Source organism: Dermochelys coriacea, chromosome 14 (assembly GCF_009764565.3).
Source record: "Dermochelys coriacea isolate rDerCor1 chromosome 14, rDerCor1.pri.v4, whole genome shotgun sequence".
Taxonomy (NCBI): Eukaryota; Metazoa; Chordata; order Testudines; family Dermochelyidae; genus Dermochelys; species Dermochelys coriacea.
Genome location: NC_050081.1, coordinates 11,219,713 through 11,243,671, shown reverse-complemented (window position 1 = coordinate 11,243,671; position 23,959 = coordinate 11,219,713). Strand labels below are relative to the sequence as shown.

Sequence of the window (23,959 nt, the reverse complement as noted above, 5' to 3'; positions counted from 1 at the left end):
TAGCATTTAACCTGAATTTGATTTGTCTGTGTATAGCATAAAAAGTATTGGTACAAGAGAGGATAGTATTCACTGGTATCCAAAGAGCATATGCATACAATGTGTTTCTTCAGAAATTGACCTTTACTCTTTATACTGAATCCCTGTGCTTCTTTCTAGCCTGAATGTCAGGGGAAATTAGACTAGGGACATTTCACAGAGGTACACTGTGTGTATGTGATTTATCGGATCTATTTAGGAATTTATGTGGCCCCAGTCACCATAATATCTGATCACCTTTTAGTACTTATGAAAGATGCCAGATTGGCAGAATCAGAGATTTAAAGTCATCTATCCTCAAAACAAGTACAGCAAAGAGGCAGTAACAGTGCAAACTTCCCCCAGTCAGTACCTGCCAGTCTACCTTAATGCTAACCTGGAGAGAGCCTACCTGCTGGGGTAAAAGACAAGCTCAATCTCCATGCTCATTCTCAGCTATGACTACTATCTAGTGTGACAACTAGTGCGAGTTGTGGTGGTTTTTTTGATGTAGACAACTGTCCATTGGTAAAAAGAAAAGGAGTACTTGTGGCACCTTAGAGACTAACAAATTTATTTGAGCATAAGCTTTCGTGAGCTATAGCTCACTTCATCGGATGCATCCGATGAAGTGAGCTGTAGCTCACGAAAGGTTATGCTCAAATAAATTTGTTAGTCTCTAAGGTGCCACAAGTACTCCTTTTCTTTTTGCGAATACAGTCTAACACGGCTGCTACTCTGAAACTTGTCCATTGGTAAGTGAATCAGACTCATTCCACATAGGACAATGAGCATTTCTCAACTTTTAGCCACTAGTTACTTGAGCTGGACTGGAATTAGCAATCTAAGAATATGGAGAGAGCACTGTATAGCCCATTATTAATCTTTTGAGCTATCCAAATCCTGTAATACCATATTTCTTAAATATGTGAACATTTTTTCTAATCTCTTAAATAAAAGTCTGTGTCAACAACTAAAAAGCCCTCACTTATCAGATGAACACGTAATATATGTTTGTTTTGATTTTAATTCTTAGATTGAAGCAGTACAAAGTAAATAAAGTTTTGGAGATTTATCATTCAGGCTTCAGTTCAGGAAAGCATTCCTATTAATGCCAGCATATAAACATGTGCTTAACTTCTGTTGAAGTCAATGGGATTTACGCACATACTTCAAGATAAGAGTTTTCCTGAATCAGGTCACGTGCTAGCATTACCAGCTTCCCTTCTACAACCAGCAGGTATTGGGTGCTACCCTTAATCAGTCTCCAAAACACACCCAGCGTTTGATCCTGAATGATACCAAGGACCTCTTGGGATGGGAGCTGAGGATTCTTAGTACCTTGCAGGAATCTCTCTGCACCTTATACAACTGAGCCCTTTTAGCACGAAGATCTCCAGATATTTTTGACTGGCATGTCACCCTCACTTGCCTCCCACATAAACACACCATGGAATAATTCATCACATTAATAAAGTCATCTTAAAGCCGTTTGCTTGTTCCATTCTCTCCTATTTGTTGTGTTTAACCTCAGCCATGTTATTCTCTTAAAAGGCTTTTTGTGATGGCAAGATGGCACCTTAAGTCAAAATTTATCTCGTAGCTAGAGCAAAATCCTATACTTATTTGATCACCTCTGGAAGCGCTTTGCTCTTCTTCCCATTTAACTAGTCTAAAAAAGAAATACCTGTCTGGGGTATCGTCCTCTCTTTTTAAAAAATAAAAATAAAATACAATAGATGGTGCTCATTTTAGCATGTGGATTAGCTGGAAATAAGTGTTGCTGCTTTAATCAATTTTTGTTTTGCTATTTCTCTAATACTCTGTTTTTAAATGTCAAGGGCACCCAGAACTTCGGATTCTTGTCCTTTTGTGTGGAGTTTATTTTAGACCAAAATAAAAATAAATAAATACATTTTATTTAGCCAGTCTGTTGGGGAAACACATTCCTCTTTTAATCCAGTTTAATCAATGGATCTTCTTATTTCCTAGATACTAAGGATATATGCATCTTAGCAATACTTCAGATATTTGCATTTCTAATCTTATATCAGCATTAAAAAAAACCATGTAAATTGTTTCTTATTATAGGCATACTGTGAGCTTTTCTTGGCATACTGTTTCCCACTCAGTAATTTATATTTCAGTATTTCCCAGCCAACCTAGTAGTATAATTGATGTTCCTGAGTGACTGACAGTAAGTCGTCTTAATTTGCTCAATAATAAGGCAACACACTGCTCATGTCGCTTTTAGAACATTAGACATAAAGTGTCCCTGGGCTTCTACAGTAAATTCCTGAGATCAGAGGAGTTATTGCCTCTACTGTATACTAATGCTGTAGTATTTTAATTTGTGTGTCTAACTTGTTTCAACCTTTGTAATTTTTTCAATTTAATTACACTCATGTTGAATACTACAGAAAAGTTCTGATTGGGTATACTTAAGAGAAAATACTCAGATGGTTACAGATTCTTAGAAATCAGAGAAGCAAGTGAACTCTAGTACTGGGTCTTTTAGGATACCATCCTACAAAGTGCTAAGTGCCTTTAACTGCCCATTAACTTCTGTGTTGAAGGCACTCGGCAAATTGTGGTAACCCCAGATACTCAGCATACATTCTCCTTTTCCATAAAAAAAAAATATCTTGCTTATTCTTAGTAATACCACTTTTTTGCAATAATAATCCCTCTCCCTTCAAATATTTATAGACTGTTATATCTTCACCCCCACTAAATTGTTAGTTCTTTTAATCTTTACTCAATGCCAGTCTCCCCAGATTTTTTTTTTATAATTTTTGCTACCTTTCTCAGGTTCGTTTAGTGGTCTGATTTTTCATATATGCTGGTGGAATTCAATGTGATGAGAAGGGTGTTCTAATGGATGGGACTCTGAACTGGAACTCATGAAACCAGAGTTCAGTTCCCAGCTTGGCTACAGACTTCCTGTGTGACTTTGAACAAACACTTAGTCTGCCCTGTTACTCAGTTCTCCATCTGAAAAATGGAGATAAAGCCTACCTACTTCAGAGGAGTGTTGTGAGGATAAAATCCATTAATGATTGCTAGGCATTTTGATATAATGATGATTATGGCCGTACAAATAGATAGATTTTGAAGATCCTCATCTCTGAAAATCAGTCCATTTACCTTGTCTGTAATGAGGTGCCCAGAATTACAGGTGTAGCTTCAATGGGAGTTCTGTGCACAAAGGGTTTGCTGGACCAGGCCCCATGTTTACTACTTTTAATAACTTCTGCCATCATTTCCATACTGGTACCAGCTACCTCAATACAGAAAATATTATAATAGAACACACACTTTTTTTAAACAGATTTTAATGAAGTTTTTGAAAGCTTTCCATCAGGATGATGTCAGGCTATTAGGGGATAGTTTTTAGATGTCAGTGGACAGGAACGACAACCAAAGAAACCATTGTCCTTGAAGTGTTGGCATCATTTGTAAGATTGTGCAGTAAGTTAGGTCTGTTTAATATTTATTCATTTGACCACCACATAAATGAAATGCAAAGAAGGTACTAATAGCTAACGTGTTTCCAGAAAGGGGAAAGAGGAATTTCAGTGCATGTTCATCATAGGTGTTACATGATATACAGTATGTGACTGAAAGCAACAAACATATCTGGATACTTCCCTTACTAAAAATATGTAATGTCCTTCTAACCACTTCATTTTATCTCTTCTTTTTAATTATTTTAAGTGAACCACTGCATGTGGAAGGTGCTCTATTGGCAGCTCAAGAGATTGAAGTTTTGGCACTGTACAGGAAGTGACCTCATCCTTGTTTGTGAGGACCACTGGTGGGCTAGAAAAAGTGATCATTCTCTTCGCTGAACCTACCAGTGCGTGCTAATTTGAAGACAGATTTTTTTTTGTGACAGGCACTGTGCAATAGGAACTGAGTAGAACTACGAGTTCATTTCACACAAGCCACACAAAAACTGTCAGATAAGACCAAATCTCATTACTTACTTTATCTGATCTGAATTTCAACCAGTTAGCTATAGGCCAATCAATTAGTATCCTGATAGCAGTCTTCTGAATCATCTGTTCTTGCTCACCTTACCTTTTAAGTGTTTCTGTGCTATCCCAGATAAGACTGTGTGTGTGTGTATAGGCTAGTTCCACACTGGTGTAAATCATCATAGTTCTATTAACTCTAGTGGAGCAAAACTGATTTACACTAACCAAGGATATGGCCCTATAAATATAATTCACAAATAAAAATAATATAGCAATCATAGCTCAACACAGAAAATTATTAAGAGTCTGAATAACAGTCCATTTGGTCAGTAAATGAATGGAAGGCTCCTATTGACTTCCATGAGCTTTGGATCATGCCCTTAGCTACTCCCTTTGGTGCATTGCAGACATTACTAGATCACAGTACACTTAACAGTATCCTTTAAGAGAGAATCTTTTATTAAGTACAAGTTGAGGCGAATTTCTACTGACACTTTTCAAATTCAGTATTCAGTCCCACATGGGAAAACTCACAAATGTTTAATTCACAGTACAGACAAATATTAAAAACATTAGGATACAAAAATAAATCTGTACGGGAGAAGATTTAATTTCTACTGATTCATTAGGTTCCTTCCATTTCTTACCAAAAGAAAAAGAAATAAATGGTATTTTTTAATAGATTACATCAAGTAGTTATATAACAGCTGCCATTATTGGGTGATGGAAAAATGCCTCCATTAGAGGATTTTTTGAGATGTTTGATGATGATAATAAAGGGCATCTTTCAGGCTACATATATAAATGGATTCATATTTATGATAAAGAATGATGATTTATATATATTATTGGGAAAAGATATGGCAGAATATCAGCAATATATCCAGCTCATCATCTTTATGATTTCTACACAACAAAGTCTTAAAAAGTGTGCCTACAGAAAAGCTGTTTTTGCTAACCATAGCAAATGCTGGAGATGACGCAAATTACAGGAAATACTGGTGCAATATATCTAAAGGTCTCTTCACAGTTCCGAACACACAGATCTGTTCCTCTGCAAAAATCTCTCTACTGGAATCGGTAGAAGAACAGTTTCCCTGTGAAAAGAAAGAAAATGGATGCTGTCATCTCTGTTAGTGACAAAACATCTAATGCTCTGAAAATGGAAATCTAACACACCTCCAGTGTTTTCAGAATGATTGAAAAAATGGTCAAAGATTTAATGGAAAAATAACTTTACATGTATTACACAATAGTGGTAAATGAAGTAAAATGTGAAGGATGTTCGTATTGTTTTCTTGAAAAATTAAATAGAATTTTAAAGAAATGTTTACAAATCAATACAATAAATTGTGTTGTGTTTTCTAAATATGGTCTTATGCCTCACAGAAGTTTGCCAAAGCTATAAAAAAAAAATCTTTGTCTACTCTTCTATATAAAGAAAAATACTACAACAAAATTGTATTATATTTTAAATGTATAGATATTATATTAAATAAGCATATGTGTGCATAATTCTCAACAACTATTCAAGAAAGCTAAAGGAATAAATGAACTAAAAAATCACTAGACTATCTTAAAAAAAAAATAACCTCTAGAGCAGTGATACTCAATTAGAACTACCCGTAGGCCAGTTTTGGAATTTTATTCCAAGAGGTGGGCCATTGGAACAGAAGGCTAAGAAAATAAAAAATTCAGCTGCCACTAAATAAAGGCCTTGATTGCAACATAAGTATTAGTATTTCTATCTTTTTAACAAAGTTTATTAATCAACATTATTACCTGTGCTTTGATTTCCAAATAGGCAGGGGACATGGGAGAGCAGCACTGCCCCCCAACCATCCCCATTGTTCTCTCAGTGCCCGCGGGGCAGGAGGGGGTGAGTGTTAATTTTCTCCCCTGCCTGATGCATTGCTCCCATACAAAGGGGCAGCGGTCCTCACCACCTGAATCTGGATCTCTCTGCTCTATTCCAAGATTAGGGTACCTGCTCAATTGGAATATCTGTGGAGGTGAAAGAGCACCCCACCCTTCACACAAGGGGGTCCAGGATCAGGCCCAGTTCTCACCTTCTCCTGGGACAGGTCCACTGCGTGGGACAGAGCAAGCAGGGGGCCTCTAGCAGCTGGGATTGTGGGCATCATGGTGGGGTCAGCACTCTCTGGCTGGAACACAGAGTTGATGCATCTTGAGCACCCTGCTCAGACTGCTTTGTGCACCTGATCTGCCTCCCATGGTGGAGCCCTGCCAGAGGGCCTCCCTCCTGCCCCGGTGCTCAGCTCCCCCTGCTGGCTGAACAGTCACCTCCTTAGTTCCTGATGCCTCACCTCTTGCCTTGCTGCCAGCGATGTGGAGTCTCTGCCCCTTCTGGGTCTTCCAGGGCTCAGTGGACTTCTCATGGGAGCCCCCTTCCCCCAAGAAGCCAAGTGAGCACTGCTGGGCGGTGGTGGCCCCAACCCCAAATGACTCGCTGCCCAGGAAGCAGGAGCTCAGCTTGTGCCTGTTTAGCCATAGCTGCACCCACTGGGCATTTGGCAGGCTCAGTGTGCTGCTGGCCTTGCACAAGAGCATAGCGAACAGGGGCGCTGGAGCCCCAGCACTGAAAGGGCACACTGTGACCAGCATGAGCCTCCTGCTGCCCATGCCAGGGCCGGTAACTGATGCAGCAAGCCCAGATGTGCCAGAACTACGAACCACTAAGCCCCGGCTCAAATTAAACACTGGCTGGCGGGCCCACACAAGAAGCCTTGGCGGGACACATTTGGCCCAGGGGACCGCCTGTTGAGGATCACTGCTCTAGAGATTAAGATTTGGTCTGGTCCCAGTCTTTACTAAGGTAGTCATTTATTTGTGTTGAATGTTGTAGCTAGAACATAGTACCTGTCCATATTCCATGGATATCGTTTTGCTGCTGTATAAATAATTAGTCACTGTTTCTATTAACAGGAAGAATTGTCTGAATCTGTAGGTCTACGAAAACAGTTAACAGAGGAGCTACAAACTGTGAAACAAGTATGTTGTTGTGGGGTTTTCTAATGTCTTATTAATATCTTACTGCCTTAATGTGATTCTGAAGAGTTTTTTAAATAATAGCTTTTTTTGTGCAGGGGAGAGGGTGGAATTATTTGTGCACTTTATGGTTTTCCCCTCTGCTACACTGATTTCATTTCATTGGAGTTACACTATCATAAAAGTAATATGATTAAGTGAAGAATCAGACCCCGTAGATGGAAATATTTTTGCTTGAGCAAATGAGGGATACTGGGGCAGATGTTTCAGAGTAGCAGCCGTGTTAGTCTGTATTCGCAAAAAGAAAAGGAGTACTTGTGGCACCTTAGAGACTAACAAATTTATTAGAGCATAAGCTTTCGTGAGCTACAGCTCACTTCATCATCAGCACATCTCCCATTATCTTCAAATAGTGATTGAGCAGGTAGTTCCCAGAATGTCATACAGAGTGTTAGCCCTTTGTTTTCTGTCTGCTTTTTCATGAACTTTGGTGAAGATGGTTAAAATGTAATTTAAAGTGCAACAAAAATTCCATTGGTAAATGCCACAGTAATTCCCTCTGATTTATATTTCAGATTTTCTCAGTTTTCTCAAGTTATAAAATAATCTCTAACTGCAAGTGCTAAATATTCAACCTGGAGTATGAAAATCCAGCTGTATTTTTGTGAGTCGTACAGACGATGGTTAGTAGAAATAAGAATTCTGCAATGAGAACTTTGCTCATCATAAAAAGCAAAATTGTAAGCTAAGCCAAAAAGAACCCTCTCCCTTAGCTGTATTGATTCTTCAGTGGCAGCAGTAATGACAAAGTTTTCATTAAAATACAAAAACAGACTCAGAAGTATAAATGTGCTGTCTTTCAAACTTCTGAACATAAAGGGGCCACAATGAAGACCAGCATCCTGCCCAAAGTGTAAGAAGATCTCTACCCCAAGAGCATACAAAAATAAGATATTGCACAAAGTCCAGTCAAGGGAGGATGCGGAGGGCGACAGGTGGAAGGAGAACAAGGTAGGAAAGGTTCTGTGACCTTCAATGTGCAGGAGGTCAGACTAGATGATCACAGTGGTCCCTTCTGATCTTAAAGTCTATGAGATTCCTGGAAAGACCCAATGTTTGAGGGTGATAATGAGGAGAGAGAGAGGAGGCCCAGGTAACCAAGTAGAGGCAATGCAAAGACATGCACAGTATTGAGCAAAGTGAGCAAAACTCTGCTTACACTGACCTGAGCACTGATGTGTAGGGGACAGATGAGCATGGAGATTATGAGTAGGTCATAGCTATTTAAGTATACTCCAGTGAACTCTGCTGATGCCATTTTTAGGATTTCTAGTAGTGCTGTTAGAAGAACTGACACCTGGACCTTGCTTATATTGACGTTTAGGGAAATCTTTCTGTTGCTGCAGCACTCATGCTAGCAACAGTGAAAGTTCTACTGTGGACATACCACTGACATCCTTATCTTCATAACATATAAGAGAATGTCTACGCTGCAGCTGTGAACGAGTCTCCCAGCCCAAGTAGACAGACTCGCACTCATGGGGCTCAAGCTAGCGCGCTAGAAATAGCAACGTGGATGTTTCACCTTGGGCAGAAATTCGTGCTCTCAAGCCCATTGGACCCTCTAGGCTTGAGAGCCAGAGCTACAATGTCAACATTGCTATTTTTAGCACATTAGCTGAAGCCCTACTACTGCTAGCTCGAGCCCTTCTAATGCAAGTCTGTGATCTGGAAGGCTTGCTCACAGCTATCCGTATAGACCAGTGGTTCTCAACCTGTGGTCCAGTCAGCACAGAGCTGCAGCCCATGTGACATCCTCAGGGCCATACTGCTTACTTGCATGCTGCTTGTAAGTTTCTATCATGCCTGCTGACTGCAGCAGGTATTCTGTTCCAAATGAAGAGTTTTTAAACATTTCTCTTCTGTTCTTATTTTGGGATTAGATTTATTCTACTTTGACTTTACTATTTGTTAGGATTTTTTTGTTTATTACTACCCTTCAGTACCCAGTTAGAATCTAGTTGCTATTTCTGGTATTGCTATGTTGCTGTACTTTACGTGACAATCATTATTAAATTAAGACTGTAGACACTTAAGCTACAGAAATGCATGTGCTTAGTATTTTTATTTGTAGCAATGCCCATTGCTACCACATGAGGCCCTCATGTATTTATTTCTCTGTCTGCATTGTCATCATGTAATTTTGAAGGTGAGCTTTGCAGCGAAAAGTTCAGGCCTCCTGGTGCTGAACAATAGGGTTTTCCCAGCTGAACTTTAAGTAATGGCTACTGAAAAGGACACAGCCTGTAAAATGAAAGAACAATAATTAAATCATGGAACGTTTCAACATATTTGAAACATTTACTTACAGAAATATTTACTTCCGTTTATATTTTAAGTATATTTTATATTATTTTATGTATTTTTCCATTATATATATTCTAAGCAAACACATACATCTGCATTTCAATTAATATTGAGATTCATTGTTTGAGATTCACTGAGACCCAAACTGTAAAAAGCCAGGCTACTCACAGATCTGGTAAACACTCTGTTCAATCTTCAAATTTGGCCTTTCTACTTGAATATCCACATTGATGCTTACCCATCTAAAATATTTATTTGGATGCTTCAGTGTCTGATCCTGCAAGATGCAGAATGCTTCCTTACCCTAAATCAGCAAAGCACTTAGTGCATGCTCAACTTTAAGTAAGCGTTTAGGTGCTGAATCAAGGCCCTTGTGAGGTATTGCGCATTGAGGATGCTCAGAACTTCGCAAGAGGTGCTCAGTATCTTTTAGGACTGGGTGGGCCCTAACCAACAATTTGAACACTGAAATGTATAATTTGGTTGCCAGATTTAAGTGCAGAAGATTGAAAACCAAGCTCCCTCTCTAGAACTCTGTGGCTAGGCCTTCACTGGGGAAAAAGGTGTGCGTTTTACATTGAGATAGCTGTTTAAATGTAAAATCCTGTTGGAGTCGATGGACACAGGCAGTTTGTACCTTGATATAGTTAATGGAGGTCAACCCTCTTCATCTGGTTTTCACCTTGACTAGTTACGTTGAAGTAAACCTAGAGTGCCGTGTCTTCACTAGGATTTTACATCAAGAAACGCATCTTTTTTGCAATGAAGTCATAGTCTAAAAATGCTGCATCATTTTGGCTTATCAGTTGGGTATTATCAGTTCAGCATGAGACTCCTGCAATACATAGATACCAAGGGATTGTAAAGGCCTGTAGGAGGAGAGAAAATCATTCACATGGTAAATTCTAGGCTGTCATAATTAGGGTGACCAGATGTCCTGATTTTATAAGGACAGTCCCGATATTCGGGGCTTTTTCTTATATAGATACCAATTACTCCCCACCCCCTTTTCGATTTTTCACACTTGCTGTCTGGTCACCCTAATTGTAATACGTGGGTACAGGCACAGGTAACTGTACCGGTATGTATCAGGTGTTAGAAAGAGACATCAGAAACATAGATTCTGAGACTTTGATTTTTTTAAAATATATTTTCAAACCCTTTTCTTCTGGGCACTTACAAAAATATTTTAAGATTTGAATAATTACATCTCCCTTATCACCTTTTGTTCCTTATTGCTAACCTAGCTATTTCAAACCCCTGCCATCTGAAGATGTTAATCAGAGGCTGCAGGGCAGAAAAGGAGCTTTCAGCAGTACCCATTGAGCTGTGTTTGGATATAAGGGCAGCTTTTATTGCTTAAGAATTGCCCTCTTTGCAGTGTGTTACTGCCTTCATAGAATTGTTTATTACTCTTATTTTTAAAACCAAGAAGGAAAACAAGTTTCTTATTTTTATTGTTGAGAACTTAAATAGTTGTTTTCTGAGGAAAACTAAGGAATTTTAAAATGTTTAAATTGTTCAAACTTATTCCCAAACTTTTAATGATAGAACTGTTGATGTATTTTAACGTACATTAGTTATTAGCTAAGAAATACATGACTCCAGTTAAAGCGAGACATCCTTATTAATTATGTTAATATTGGTATGTCTATACATGTAAAAACCTAGGGATGAGATTAAAGCACAGCGTAGAACTGACAGCCCGGTGGGAGAGGGAGCTAACGTTTCTTTAAGTCACCATTGTGCCCTTCTGATTCCAATTTGCTCCAAAAGCTCTCCAGTATAATTTAGACAGTCCTAGAGGCCTGTGTAAATTATGGCAATCTGTCTTTTGCTGTCCCACGGGCCTTAACGCTGCTTGGAATCTGTGTAGTACTATATGCTGCAACCCCACTCCTGACACTTCCCTTCTGCACACGGCTCCAGCACACCCAGGGCTTGTGAAGGGACCCTCAGAAGGAAGCCATATGGTTATCTTCAACATAATCCTCCCCCCTCCCATCAGAAATGTGGCGTTAGGGCTACTTTATGCCACTTGGCCCTTTTACATGTGTAAAGAGGTTGGAGCAGTAGTGAGGATCTCACCCTAAATAGTTAGTGTACATCAGCGTAGCTCCATGGGGTTCAGTGGAACTGTCGTAATTTACACTTGCTGAAGACCTGGCCCAGTATAATATAATACATAAAAAGTATCTAAAAGGGAACTGCCTCTAGGATTCTGACTTTCAAGCCACACAGTAGTAAAAAAAACTCCGTGAACTTTGTAAACAGCCCAAAAGGTCTAGGTATACGTGTATATACAAACATCAACAATGCTTGTGGGTACAGAAACAACCACTGCCCTGAACTGGAGCTGTAATATAATTCTTATTGTTGGCAGCCAGATGAACACATCAGCTACTTAAAGTCCTAATTCCAGTGTTCACTGATCAAATAATTAGCTTTTCAAACTGAGTTAAGATTTACCCAGGCCAACGTGGCTATGTTTTCCATTGCTAGGTCTCCTCATCGTCACTCAGGAAGGGGCTTGGTACAGATTAAGTTGGTTATATCATTAAACCCATGCTGGTCTGAAAATTTGGTGGGGGCTTGCAAGGATGAAGAAACTTACAGGAATTTTTTTCCCAGTGCCACTAACCAAGGCATACGGTCCCATCTCAGGGTCCCGAGCTCAGGCTCCAGCCTGAGCCTGAACATCTTCACAGCAGTGTTTAGCCCCACAGCCCAAGCCCTGTGAGCCTGATTCACCTGACCTGGGACAGCCACGGCTCTGCTTCAGGTCTTTTATTCCAGTTTAGACGTACCCTTAATGGCCTGGACCTACCTACCTGAGGGACATAAGAATGGCCATACTGGGTCAGACCAAAGGTCCATCCAGCCCAGTATCCTGTCTACTGACAGTGGCCAATTCCAGGTGCCCCAGATGGAGTGAACCTAACAGGTGCTGATCAAGTGATTTCTCTCCTGCCATCCATCTCCACCCTCTGACAAACAGAGGATAGGGACACCATTCCTTACTCATCCTGGCTAATAGCCATTAATGGACTTAACCTCTATGAATTTATCCAGTTCTCTTTTAAACCCTGTTATAGTCCTAGCCTTCACAACCTCCTCAGGCAAGAAGTTCCACAGGTTGACTGTATGCTGAGTGAAGAAAAACTTCCTTTTATTTGTTTTAAACCTGTTTTACCCATTAATTTCATTTGGTGGCCCCGAGTTCTTATATTATGGAAACAAGTAAATAACTTTTCCTTATTCACTTTCTCCACACCACTCATGATTTTATATACCTCTATCATATCCCCCCTTAGTCTCCTCTTTTCCAAGATGAAAAGTCCTAGCCTCTTTAATCTCTCCTCATATGGGACCCATTCCAAACCCCTAATCATTTTAATTGCCCTTTTCTGAAACTTTTCTAATGCCAGTATATCTTTTTTGAGATGAGGAGACCATATCTGTACGCAGTATTCAAGATGTGGGCATACCATGGATTTATATAAGGGCAATAAGATATTCTCCATCTTATTCTCTATCCCTTTTTTAATGATTCCTAGCATCCTGTTTGCTTTTATGACTGCTGCTGCACACTGCGTGGATGTCTTCAGAGAACTATCCACAATGACTCCACGATCTTTCTCCTGATTAGTTGTAGCTAAATTAGCCCCCATCATATTGTATGTATAGTTGGGGTTATTTTTTTTCCAATATGCATTACTTTACATTTATTCACATTAAATTTCATTTGCCATTTTGTTGCCCAATCACTTAGTTTTGTGAGATCTTTTTGAAGTTCTTCACAGTCTACTTGGGTCTTAACTATCTTGAGCAGTTTAGTATCATCTGCAAACTTCGCCACCTCACTGTTTACCCCTTTCTCCAGATCATTTATGAATAAGTTGAATAGGATTGGTCCTAGGACTGACCCTTGGGGAACAGGCCCTTGGGGACCAAGGATTTTCAGAGGAGTTAGATCCCAGCTCTTGTTGACTTTAATAGGAATTGCATCCCAAAGCCCTTTGCAGATTGATCCACAGATTAATATTCTCATAGAAATCAATAACAAAACTCCAGCAGAAATATAGCTCAAAGCTTGTGTAATATATTGGAATCTGTTTACTCACCACTGTGGTGGGAAGGATAGTGGCTGATGAATAGTGCACAGCAACACAGCACAGCAGTTTAGGATTGGGAGTGAAGAAGAGTATTGAATCTACTTGAAAAGTCATAGAAACTTCTTGATGGAATCCTATCATTGCCATGAACAGGACACCAAGGTGTACAGATCTTTTCTTACAAAATGTGCTGTGGAAACTTTTAGCAAGAGTTAAATCTTGGGCAACCCATTTACTTTTTCTGTCATTCAGTTTCCTCATGGATCTAGTAACAATAAAAGGGTATTATGAGGCTTAACTACTGTTTCCATAGCTTCTTTGACATAAAAAGTGCTACAGAAATGCAGAATATTGCTAATGAAGAAAGGAGAAAATAATATATTTTGATCTATTTTGCACCAGATTTACTATCTCCCCTCTCTCTCTCTCTCTCTCTCTCTCTCTCTGATTTATTCCTTTTGTTACATCTATATTTTGATAAAGCTGGTTTACTTTTAAATGAAGAGATAATGTATATATGTAGCTAGGTAATTTTTTTTCTGAATAGGATTCACTGAACTGCCTATTTCATCTACACATGCTACACAAAATGCTTAAGTTTAATTAGGAGCAACCCACAACAGCATGAAATTTTTCATTGCATCTGAAGGCTTGATTCAGTAGCAGACTGCATCTGTGGCTACTGATCTCTGAAGTGAACATCAGACAATCACAGGGTTAATCCTAATTCCTTAAGGGAAATTTAAAAGGATTCCCTCATTGGAAACCTCAAAATACCACGTTTCATTTTTTGTTTACAGCACAAAAATGATGATTCTGCCAACTTGATTGTGAATGTGGGACTGAGGGTCTGATCCAACTCCCATGGAACTCAGTGGAAAGGCCTGCATCTGGCCCTAAGAAGGGACTCCTCTGAGAGAGCTTTGACTTTGAATGGAGTCTTCAATTGTTAGCTCTGCAGTTTGTTCCTGGCATCAGCCAGAAAATAGGCACAGAGCCTGATTTTTTTTCTCCCTGACCATGGTTTTTGTGTTGGTGTAACTCCATTCACTTCAGTGTAACTGCTGATTTCCACCAATGTAAGAGGAAAAGCAGGTTCGTGATTATGTGGGGTGGTAGTGAATACAGAAAAAAATGTATAATTTGTAAATTAGGGCACAGTCCTTCACAGTTAATCATGTGTGTACGTAAGTTATCCCACTCAAATCTGTGAGACTACTTGCATGAGTAAAGATTTGCAGGATTAGGCTCTTAGTTTAACAATACTCAATTTACAAATTAACAGAAGTTAATGTGAATTAATATTCAGTGATAAACTTAACTGAGAACTTCCACACTTCTCTATGTTAAAGTTGTGTAACAGTTACATTCTTTCACAGCTGTTTTTGTAAGCAGGGAATAATTTATCTACTTTGATTTTAAAAAGTTCGCAAATGTTTTTTATTTGAAAAAAATACCATAAAATTTCCCCTGCCTTCTCCTATGTCTACTTTCCTCTTTTTTCTATGGCTTCTATATAGAAAGCTCTCCTTAAATAATACAGGCGTAAAGAGTTGAATGCAAGAACCGTAAAGAAACAAAAAGCAATACATTTTTAAAGGAATTTAATTTGGCCAGGACACCAAGGTTGTTAATTCATACAAAAAATGCTGTGGAAACTATGGACTGATTCACTGGATTCAGGCAATAATAAGAAAACCAGATACCTGTACTTATTTGGAGGCTTTCCCCTGGTATGGAGATGGTAGGCTTCACTATGAATGTCAGATACGCTGGTGTTAAATCACTTTTACCTCCGTTGGATTTATACCATATACTAGAGCTAAGAACCTGGTTTGGTGGTCATGATTTCTTTAGATTTTTTTGGTCTCATTGGCTGTAGAAACTGAAAATTATTTTTGTTGAATACAGTCCATTAAAATGTTAAATGTCAAGGAAAGGGCTGTCTTCGTTTACAGTTGTTAAAATTCTCTCTCTTTTTCTTTTTTAAACACCTTTCCCCCTTATTTTCACACCACAAATTTTAAAAAGAAAAAATGGAACTCTCTAATCATCAATCCCAAAATTTAAGTCCTTGCCAAAAGAAATATTTTGCCTAAATCAGAGAATTGTTCACTTTGATTGTATTTTATAGGAAGCCAAGGCAGCAGTAGAAGAGGCAAGAGCTCTGCGAAGTAGGATTCATCTTGCAGAAGCTGCACAGAGGCAGGCTCGTGGAATGGAGATGGATTATGAAGAAATAATCCGCCTACTAGAGGCTGAAATTACAGAGCTGAAGGCTCAACTCACTGATCATTCTGGCCAAAATAAAGTAAGCAGAACCATAGTTACCATGGTTTCCTTGCTGTTGTCCTGTATCCTGTTTTCATTTTCTTTTCATCTGCTCTTCTAAAGTAGGTCACTGTTTTTTCTTGTATTATTCAATAACTGGAATGATGCATAGTGAAGGGGGCAATGTGAAGGCTACAAGCCTTCTTTTATCTAGATATCTTTAGGCTGGAAAAACAAGATCCAGAAGCTTATTTGGGTCATTGGTCAATATGGCACATCTCAAGCATTAAAGTATAAAACATTGAATATTTTGGTTTTCTGTTTTGTTTTAAAATTTATTAATATATGTCATAAAAATTGAGGCAAAGAAAAAGCATTTTTGTGGTTGATTAGAGCTTTCAAGGAAATCTGAGAGATTGAAAGATATTTTTGATTCCTAAGCAAATTCACACAAGTTCAGTTTCAACTTTTGCCTGGTTTCTGTTTTAAATCAATGTAGATGTATCTTCAGTAAGTGCGTTTGTTGTTTACGCTTGGCATATTGTTAGTATTTCTAGCCTGTTTCTCAGTGATGCACAAATAATAATAATATAAAATTCAGGACTATTCTTGAATAAATTCAAATTTACTCCACTTAATTATTTGAAAGACACTAACAACATTAGTGTGATGTAAATCTGATTTATTTGTTTTTTAAATGAAAAAAGTTGTACAAATGAGCCTCACATTCAAAGCCACCATATTATCCCCAATGATTTTTAGAGACCAATTTAGAAATAAAACGGTTTGGGACAATTTTTAATTAACCTCCATAACTGGGAATCCATTTTCATGCTGACATATATTGTCCATTGTTTCTTTGTACTTCCCTGTTGTCTGTCTATATCCATCTGCTGTCTCTTGTCTTATACTTAGATTGTAAGCTCTTTGGGACAGAGACTGCCTTTTTGTTCTGTTTGTTCATTCAGCTCCTAGAACAGCAGTGTGCTGGTCCATGAGTAGGGCTCTTAGGCTTTACAATAATACAGATTACAAAATAGTAACAATAATAATTGGCATTTGTGTGTGTAATTATCTAGTTTGCCCATGAAAAAAATGGATATGTCCAATCATTTAAAATAAGGATGGCCTGCTGAAATTTTCAATGTGAGAATTAGTTCAATATTAAAAAGTAAAAACTGTGTTACAAGAGCTATAAAGTGCATGGATCTAATACTTCACTGCCTTGTGCACTCTTTGTGCGATCACTTAGTCCCAGATTTTGAAAAGAGCGCAGCTCCCATTTAAGCGCAAAAGAAGTGTCCGGATTTTCAGTTACACTCAGCACACTGATGCATGTTGGGTGCTAAACTTTCTTGAAAATCTGGTCGCAGATGAGTGCTTGAAAATCTGGACTTGAGTGCTTTCAAAAAACTGACTTGGGGCCTGATCCTCCACCCATCTTGTTTAGAGGTAACACTTCCATTGACTGCAACAGATGCAGGATTAAACCCTTGTACTCGTGCAAAGTTGGAAGCTGTTCAGGCCTGGGACTGTCTACTAGTCTGTGTTGGTACAGTGCCTAACACAATTAGGCCTCATTCTTGGCTGGTCCTTTGACATTACCATAATATACCTGATAGATTTTTAAAAAATAAGTTGGTGTAAAACATTACTATTCCAGTTTGGTAGCCTTTTACTCCCACTTTGTGTAAGTGGTTGTACAAAGAGCAAGGCAATAGAGAATAAGGCCTCTTAAGTAGCATACTTTGAAGTGCTCTTCTAAATTTAATTTATGCAACTAGTAGTGTAAGTAAGAGAGATTGATCAGTTCACTTTGTTTCTTTAAGTACAGTATATGAAGAAGAGGTTTGCTCCACTTTGTCTTTTGATAACATCTGTAAGCCAGGGAAACTAAAACTGTACTTAATAAAGCAGCAGCAGCAGTTGGCTATATTTAATAAAATCTTCCCTAAGCAGGCTTAGCATCTCTTTTTCCAGTAATAAACAGTGCAATATACATTACAGAAAAGAAACTTTCTAATCAAGCAGACTTTCTGATATTCAGAATAATGGGGATTCTGCCACATAAAACTCTGTGTGTATGTGTGTTTGCTTTCAATAAAGATATAGTTAATAGTAACAGCACTTTTTAGTAGTTGCAAATCTTATAGTAGGTTGTATTCAGGTGATGGGCTTCAAGAGAAGTATACCTACAGTGATGTCAACCTTTGTTTTTGTAGAGTGGCATTTTCTTTCCCTTTTACTGGGTGGTATTTTGCTCCTAATACTCTGCCTAGCACACAGATCGAATAAACAAATGTGCCCATGTATACATGGTGGCCTCCATCTTGTCCAACACCACCAGAGATTGAACCCTTTAGAGCTAAAGAGCCAGCCTCTTGATGGGGGTGGACCAGATGGGGCTGTGCCAGACTTTTATCCTCTGTGGATCAGGCACAAAGGGGGACATGTAACAAATACTGAACGATGCGTTACACGTATGTATGTAGAAAAATAGGAGTGATTTAACTCTCTGTTCAAGGCCTGTCAGAGTTATTAGTTGCTTTGGTGAGATCCTCATGCAGTAGTAAAACATAAAACAAAAAACAATTTAATTCAGAGTTTTAAAATAATTCTGATCCAGCAATTTATCAGAAAAGGAATGGAGAACATAGCGTCCCACCATGATCAAATCAGCACTGTGGACTGCTGGGGCATCCAGCCCCAAGCTGATGACCTTTCTAAAAGAACAAAAAAAAATGGTTGTAAAAAAAGAAATGGTGGCTGCAGTCTGTCAACAGCACCTTGATCGTAGCAGGAGCCTGGTTCCCAACATGCATGTCCCATGAACAGCTGAACCAGACGCATTCTAAAACTTCTGATTCAACTGTTTCACTCTGAGATCTAAAGTTAAGGCATTGTAGAATACAGAGCATGGGTTTGTCTACGTGAACAATTAGTTCACACCAAGCTGGGGTGTGAATCTACCATGCACTAACCTGCCGCAGACCAACTGTCCTTGTGCACCCTGCTGATGTGTTAATAGTTTGTTAGAAGGCTTCGATCTAGTCCTCAAAGCGCTGTATCGAATGTTAACACACATCAGCAGGGAGTTTGTCCACAGCAGGCCAGTGTTGGGGTACAATCACACTTCAGTTTGCTGTGAATTAATTGTTCATGTAAATAAGCTCTCAATTACTTGGACATGGAGGAGATAAAGAGTGTTACACTAGGGATGCAAGGAAAGCATTGAGGAGATGACATTTTAAAATCTACAGTATCTCTCAATAAGTTCTGAATTCAGATTTTATTTTAAACATCATGTGCATTTTTTAGGTAACTTTAGGGCCTTCAGGATCCTTTTTGGTAAAAACAATATTTGTTCCCCTCTTCCTCTTTCCTTAAAATTTGGAGAGACAATCCCCTCACCTTCACCGTTCACTCAAAAAGGGAGAAAAATGACAAGTAGGATAAATAAAATTAAGTCTTGAAATTAATTAGATAGTATTGACTGAATTTCTTTCACAGGATAGTGTTCAAGATTTAAGAAAGAGAATTACTGTGCTTGACTGCCAGCTGCGGAAATCAGAATCGGGTAGGAAAACCTTTGAGGTGGCTACTGCAAAACTGCTGCAGTTTGTAGAGGTAACTTTTTTTTGCACTGTTGTCTCCAGCAGCATTTTATTTGGGAAAAGATGTGTGTTAATATATCTAAGGGACAAATATGATAAATTAAGCATGAATGTGTAAAACTGTAGTTTGAAAAAAACATTCACAGCTTATACAACCTGCTGAAATACGAGCTAAGGTAGAATTCCATGTAGGGATTTTTGAGTCCTTTGAATGTTACTGTGTGCCTAATTGTAACAAGCATTGTTTTGTTTGTACAGTAAAACCTATGATCTTAACATTTAGAAGTCAAGTTTCTTTACCTGGAAATGGTAAAATAATGCCCATTTGCAAAATTAAGAGGCAGATATACATCAGTAAACAGAGGTTATGTTGAAAACATGTTTAAAAAACCAGAATTGTATCTTGCTGTACGCTTAATCCAGCTCAGCCTGTTCCGCACCATTTTATACTGAACCAGTTAGTCAATGTTGCTGTGTCACTTCATACTAGCCGAGGATGTGGTCTACTGGTATATTTATTTCACATAGTAGAAAGGTTTATAACATGGATGTCAGAGTAGCAGCCGTGTTAGTCTGTATTCGCAGAAAAGAAAATTAGTCTCTAAGATGCCACAAGTACTCCTTTTCTTTTTTAACATGGATGTATAGATCATATACACACAACATGGATGTGTTTTAATCAATCTTGGCCAATTCATCTTTGCCTCTCCCATATGGTGGACCTGAGATGCCCATTGCTGTGAAAATAGGATGATTTTGTATGTTACAATTTTCAGGCAGCTTAAAATCGTTACTGCTCCTTCCCCCCATGCTGACTGCTAATATAAGAAAATCTCCCAGACTTTGTTTTTGAATGTCAGATATCGGGGAAAGGTGTAGCTAGCTTATACAAAAGAATTTTCCGTAGGGGAGAAAATTATGTCATTTGAACTGTTTTATCTTTTATATCTCAGCAATATACCTTATTTGCCTCTCCAATTTTACTTCCATGGAGACCTGAGAAATTTCTCTTTTTATAATCCTTACATAATGGCCTGCCAATAGAAAAATGTTTGATTTAGCAAATTAGCCTTTCTACTAGTAGATCTGTGGTTAGGGAGATAGTCAAGTCCATATGAAAAGTGTCCTACAATATATTGTTCATATTTGCATAGATGTGGCTGAGGTGCTTTGGGTTGATAGATTACTGTCCACATGAAAAATCATTTAGGGTCCGTTAGAAGAAAACTGAGACCCCAGCTCATTCTCTGTGGCTAGGAATACAAATTCTGTGTACAAAGTTTGCAGGGAGACAGAAGATCTTTAAGTAGATGACAAAGCAACAATAATAGTATGTGAAGCTTATAAAACATTAACTATTCATTTCTTTGATTGTTTGCCAACAGGTTGTACACGAAGTACTAGCAGACAACTCCATCCCCTTGTCAAATTTAAGGTAAGAAACCCTAAACTTAACTTGTTTTATTGAAGGTAATGTGGTGAAATGATATGAAATATAGCAATACGTGTTATTACTGAAAACCTTTGTGACAGGTTTAGAAGCTCCAAACAGCTCATATTAAGCCTTAGCTGTTTTCTTTCTATACTCCCATGCGTTTCTGAATGCCACTTTTATGAACAGTGGAAATAAAAACACAACACTGGTCTCGGGGCTGCATCTTTCATTAACAATTTTAAGATAAATCAGTTAATCACAACATACCAAGCACATCTGTGGGCATCTCCATGCTTGCATCAGTCAAAGACACTATACCCCTAGCCACAGCTTTCCACCTTATTCTTTCCCCATGCAAAGGGTAAGACTCTTTTTGGTAGAGACTGCCTCTCCCCTATGTCCAGTAATAAGTAGCATCACCACTGTTAGTGCCACCAACATCTGTTTAGTTCCGTTTCTTCCGAGAGTTTAGAATTTGGTTAGGAGGACTTTCAAGGTTACTTCTTGCACCATTTATGTGGCCAAGGACCCTGCCAACAAAGGTCGAATAAAAGAAAAATGTGCATATTCACATATGTCAGAACATCATCAAATCACCCCCAACAGGGCTAGGGAGAAAACGCTTGGCCCACTGCATCAAACAGCTTACGAATTAAATAACCAGCTCCTGCCACATAATGCCGGTAATGAGGGAGAGGGAATAGCCTCTTGCCGCTGGCTAAGGCTGTCTGCCAAAGGGAAAAATTCCTTCCTGACCCTAAATATCGCAACTGGTATAACCTTGTGTACCGTGAGGATTGTACTAGCAAACTCCAGTAGCAGTACCTGCTTTTGTTACAAAGCAAGAAGCACTCAAGCCTGTAATCGGAGAAACCATATTTATCTAAACTTTATGAAAGTGAACTGAATTACTTTAATTAAAAAACGTTGCAGCTCAGATGTATTCAACAGGATTTAGAGCAGCCTTTGGCCTTTTAAAATACCAATATAATTCTATCCTGTCTCACAGGGCAGGTTTCTCCTTGTTCATGTTCAAGAATAAATGCTTATTAGGACCCTATCCTGCAAACCTTATTCACGCAAAATTCCTAGTAAAGTCAAATCTGTTTAACTGAAATTATTAGGGGTTTTATCTCACAAATTCAGGATCAAGCTCTCAGGCTGTAATGGATGCCTGTTAAGTAGCAAACAAATTCTACCCTTTAAGTATTTATGCACTAATCCCAGTTGGGTCAATGGGAATTGTATTTGACTAACAGAGATAGCAACATTTCATTCTTTACAAAGTTGGTATACCCTGTTTTCATAGGAGATTCGGAGTATGGAAGCCAGTATAACCTTCGGGTAACTGTAGCACGCTGCTAGGGATATCCAGAGCTGTGAGCCACTGTGTTAACTCTATGCCTCAACAAGAGTGAGCTTTGCTAGAGATTAGACTGCGTGTCAGCTCCCTGCCATACCACTCTGTCTTCCTCACCAGTCAAAATCCTCAAGGCTCCGCTGGTCCAAACCTTGCCTAGCTAGTAACAATCAGTAAACTCAAGCTTCCGAGTTCTTTGGAGATGTTTCTCTGCAAAGCACAGCCCCTACCACTGTGCATTCACAGAGGATATTAAGTTTGCTGCTCTTTCAAAGAGACAGTACATCACAGCTTATTAACTTAACTGGGTAAACATACCCTTCCCTTCAAACACAGCACTGCAATGGTTTATAGTAAAAAATAAAACAAATTTATTAACAAAAGGTCATAAGTTAAGTGATACCACATAAAAGGGATAAAGGTCGAAATGGCTACAAGCAAATAAAAGTCAAAACACGCATCTGAATGACTAAAACTTAATCTAGCAAAATACAGTCTTTGTTCAATATGGTTTCTCTTACCCAGGTCTCCTTTCCAACTTTTACTAACCAGGATCCATCACAAGATCACATTGCTTAGTTCCTTTGTCTCCTAAGGTGAAGCATAACACACAGATTCTTTACTCTTTTCAACGTGAACCTTTGAAACATTCTTCTGAAGGGTGCACCACTAGATAAAGTCCATTAGTTCATGCCAGTCAAGGAGTGATGGGTCTGAAGGATAAGGCTCCATGCTGGTTCCTCTCCCACTGGTGGTTGCTACAATGCACGTTGATCTGTTCCTGCAACCTCCGATATTCAAATGAATAACCAATTGACTATGATTGTACCTGGATGGAGGCTTCATCCTTTCCTTTGTCTGAGAAAAACCTGTGTACCATGTCCCCATTTGTCTGATTTGAACACATTTTAGTCCCATATTTCCAGCACAGCTGTGTGGCCCTTTGTGGGTTTTTCATACATACACTATGCAAGAATATTAACGATCAGTGTGTTGTTAGTTTTCCAATGATACCTTACCCTACATCTGTAAGATATAGATTATGACATTAGTGAGTTGGGGTACACTGAACTGTTCTGCTGAAACTCACTGCTAGAAACTGGGGAGCCCCTTGCCCTCTGACATTGGGGTGCTGTCAGGGTCACAGTAAGTCTGAATTTGATAGCATAGTTCTTCTTGTTGTTACTGAAATGAAAATAAAACCAACTAAGAGATGTGTTCAACCTGCTTTATTTTATTAGAAGGAACATTTTCCCTTGTAATCTTATAGACAGTTGATTCTTTGCTGTGTGTTCCTTCCAGTGACCGAAGAGGCACATTGTCTACCAAAACACTCCTGGCACAACTGGGGAGGAATGGACGTACTGTCACAGCAACCCTTGCAGCAGAAGCCAAAGATCTTACTAAATCTGTCCGTGCCATTCTGGAAGTAGATTGTGAGTGTGTGTGTGTATATATATATATATATTCTACCCACCACCCTCGCACAGTCTTTCTCCCTTTCACCTTTTGACTGGCAATTCAGAGTGGAATATTTCAGCAGTTATCAATTGAACAATAAATCTAATCAGTCATTTCCTTAGGCTCATCAGAAGAGAGCACATTTGAGCATAACAGTCACTAGGAAAATCCTCGATGAAAACTGCTGCAGTAGTTCAGATAGTCGTAGAATTTACATGTACTATAGAATCATGAGCTGGAAGAGCAGAGAGGGGATGGCATAGATGCCAGTTCTGTGAATTGGTACCACTTAAAGATTTCCCCAAGCTGAGAGAGTCATCAGGGGCCGG

General features: G+C 38.8%; 1 protein-coding gene across 13 annotated transcripts in view; it reads left to right on the top strand.

Moving 5' to 3' along the window:
• The window catches only part of STXBP4 (syntaxin binding protein 4), a 137,187-nt gene that overhangs the window by 45,262 nt on the left and 67,966 nt on the right, over positions 1 to 23,959 (top strand). For 12 of the 13 annotated variants that reach the window (XM_038371322.2, XM_038371318.2, XM_043497341.1 and 9 more), the window contains 5 exons: positions 6,945 to 7,010; positions 15,624 to 15,800; positions 19,271 to 19,387; positions 20,760 to 20,809; positions 23,472 to 23,605. In XM_038371322.2, the coding sequence (XP_038227250.1) occupies positions 6,945 to 7,010; positions 15,624 to 15,800; positions 19,271 to 19,387; positions 20,760 to 20,809; positions 23,472 to 23,605 (544 nt within the window). The remainder of the gene's footprint in view (positions 1 to 6,944; positions 7,011 to 15,623; positions 15,801 to 19,270; positions 19,388 to 20,759; positions 20,810 to 23,471; positions 23,606 to 23,959) is intronic. The other variant, XM_043497348.1, reaches the window with a different exon arrangement.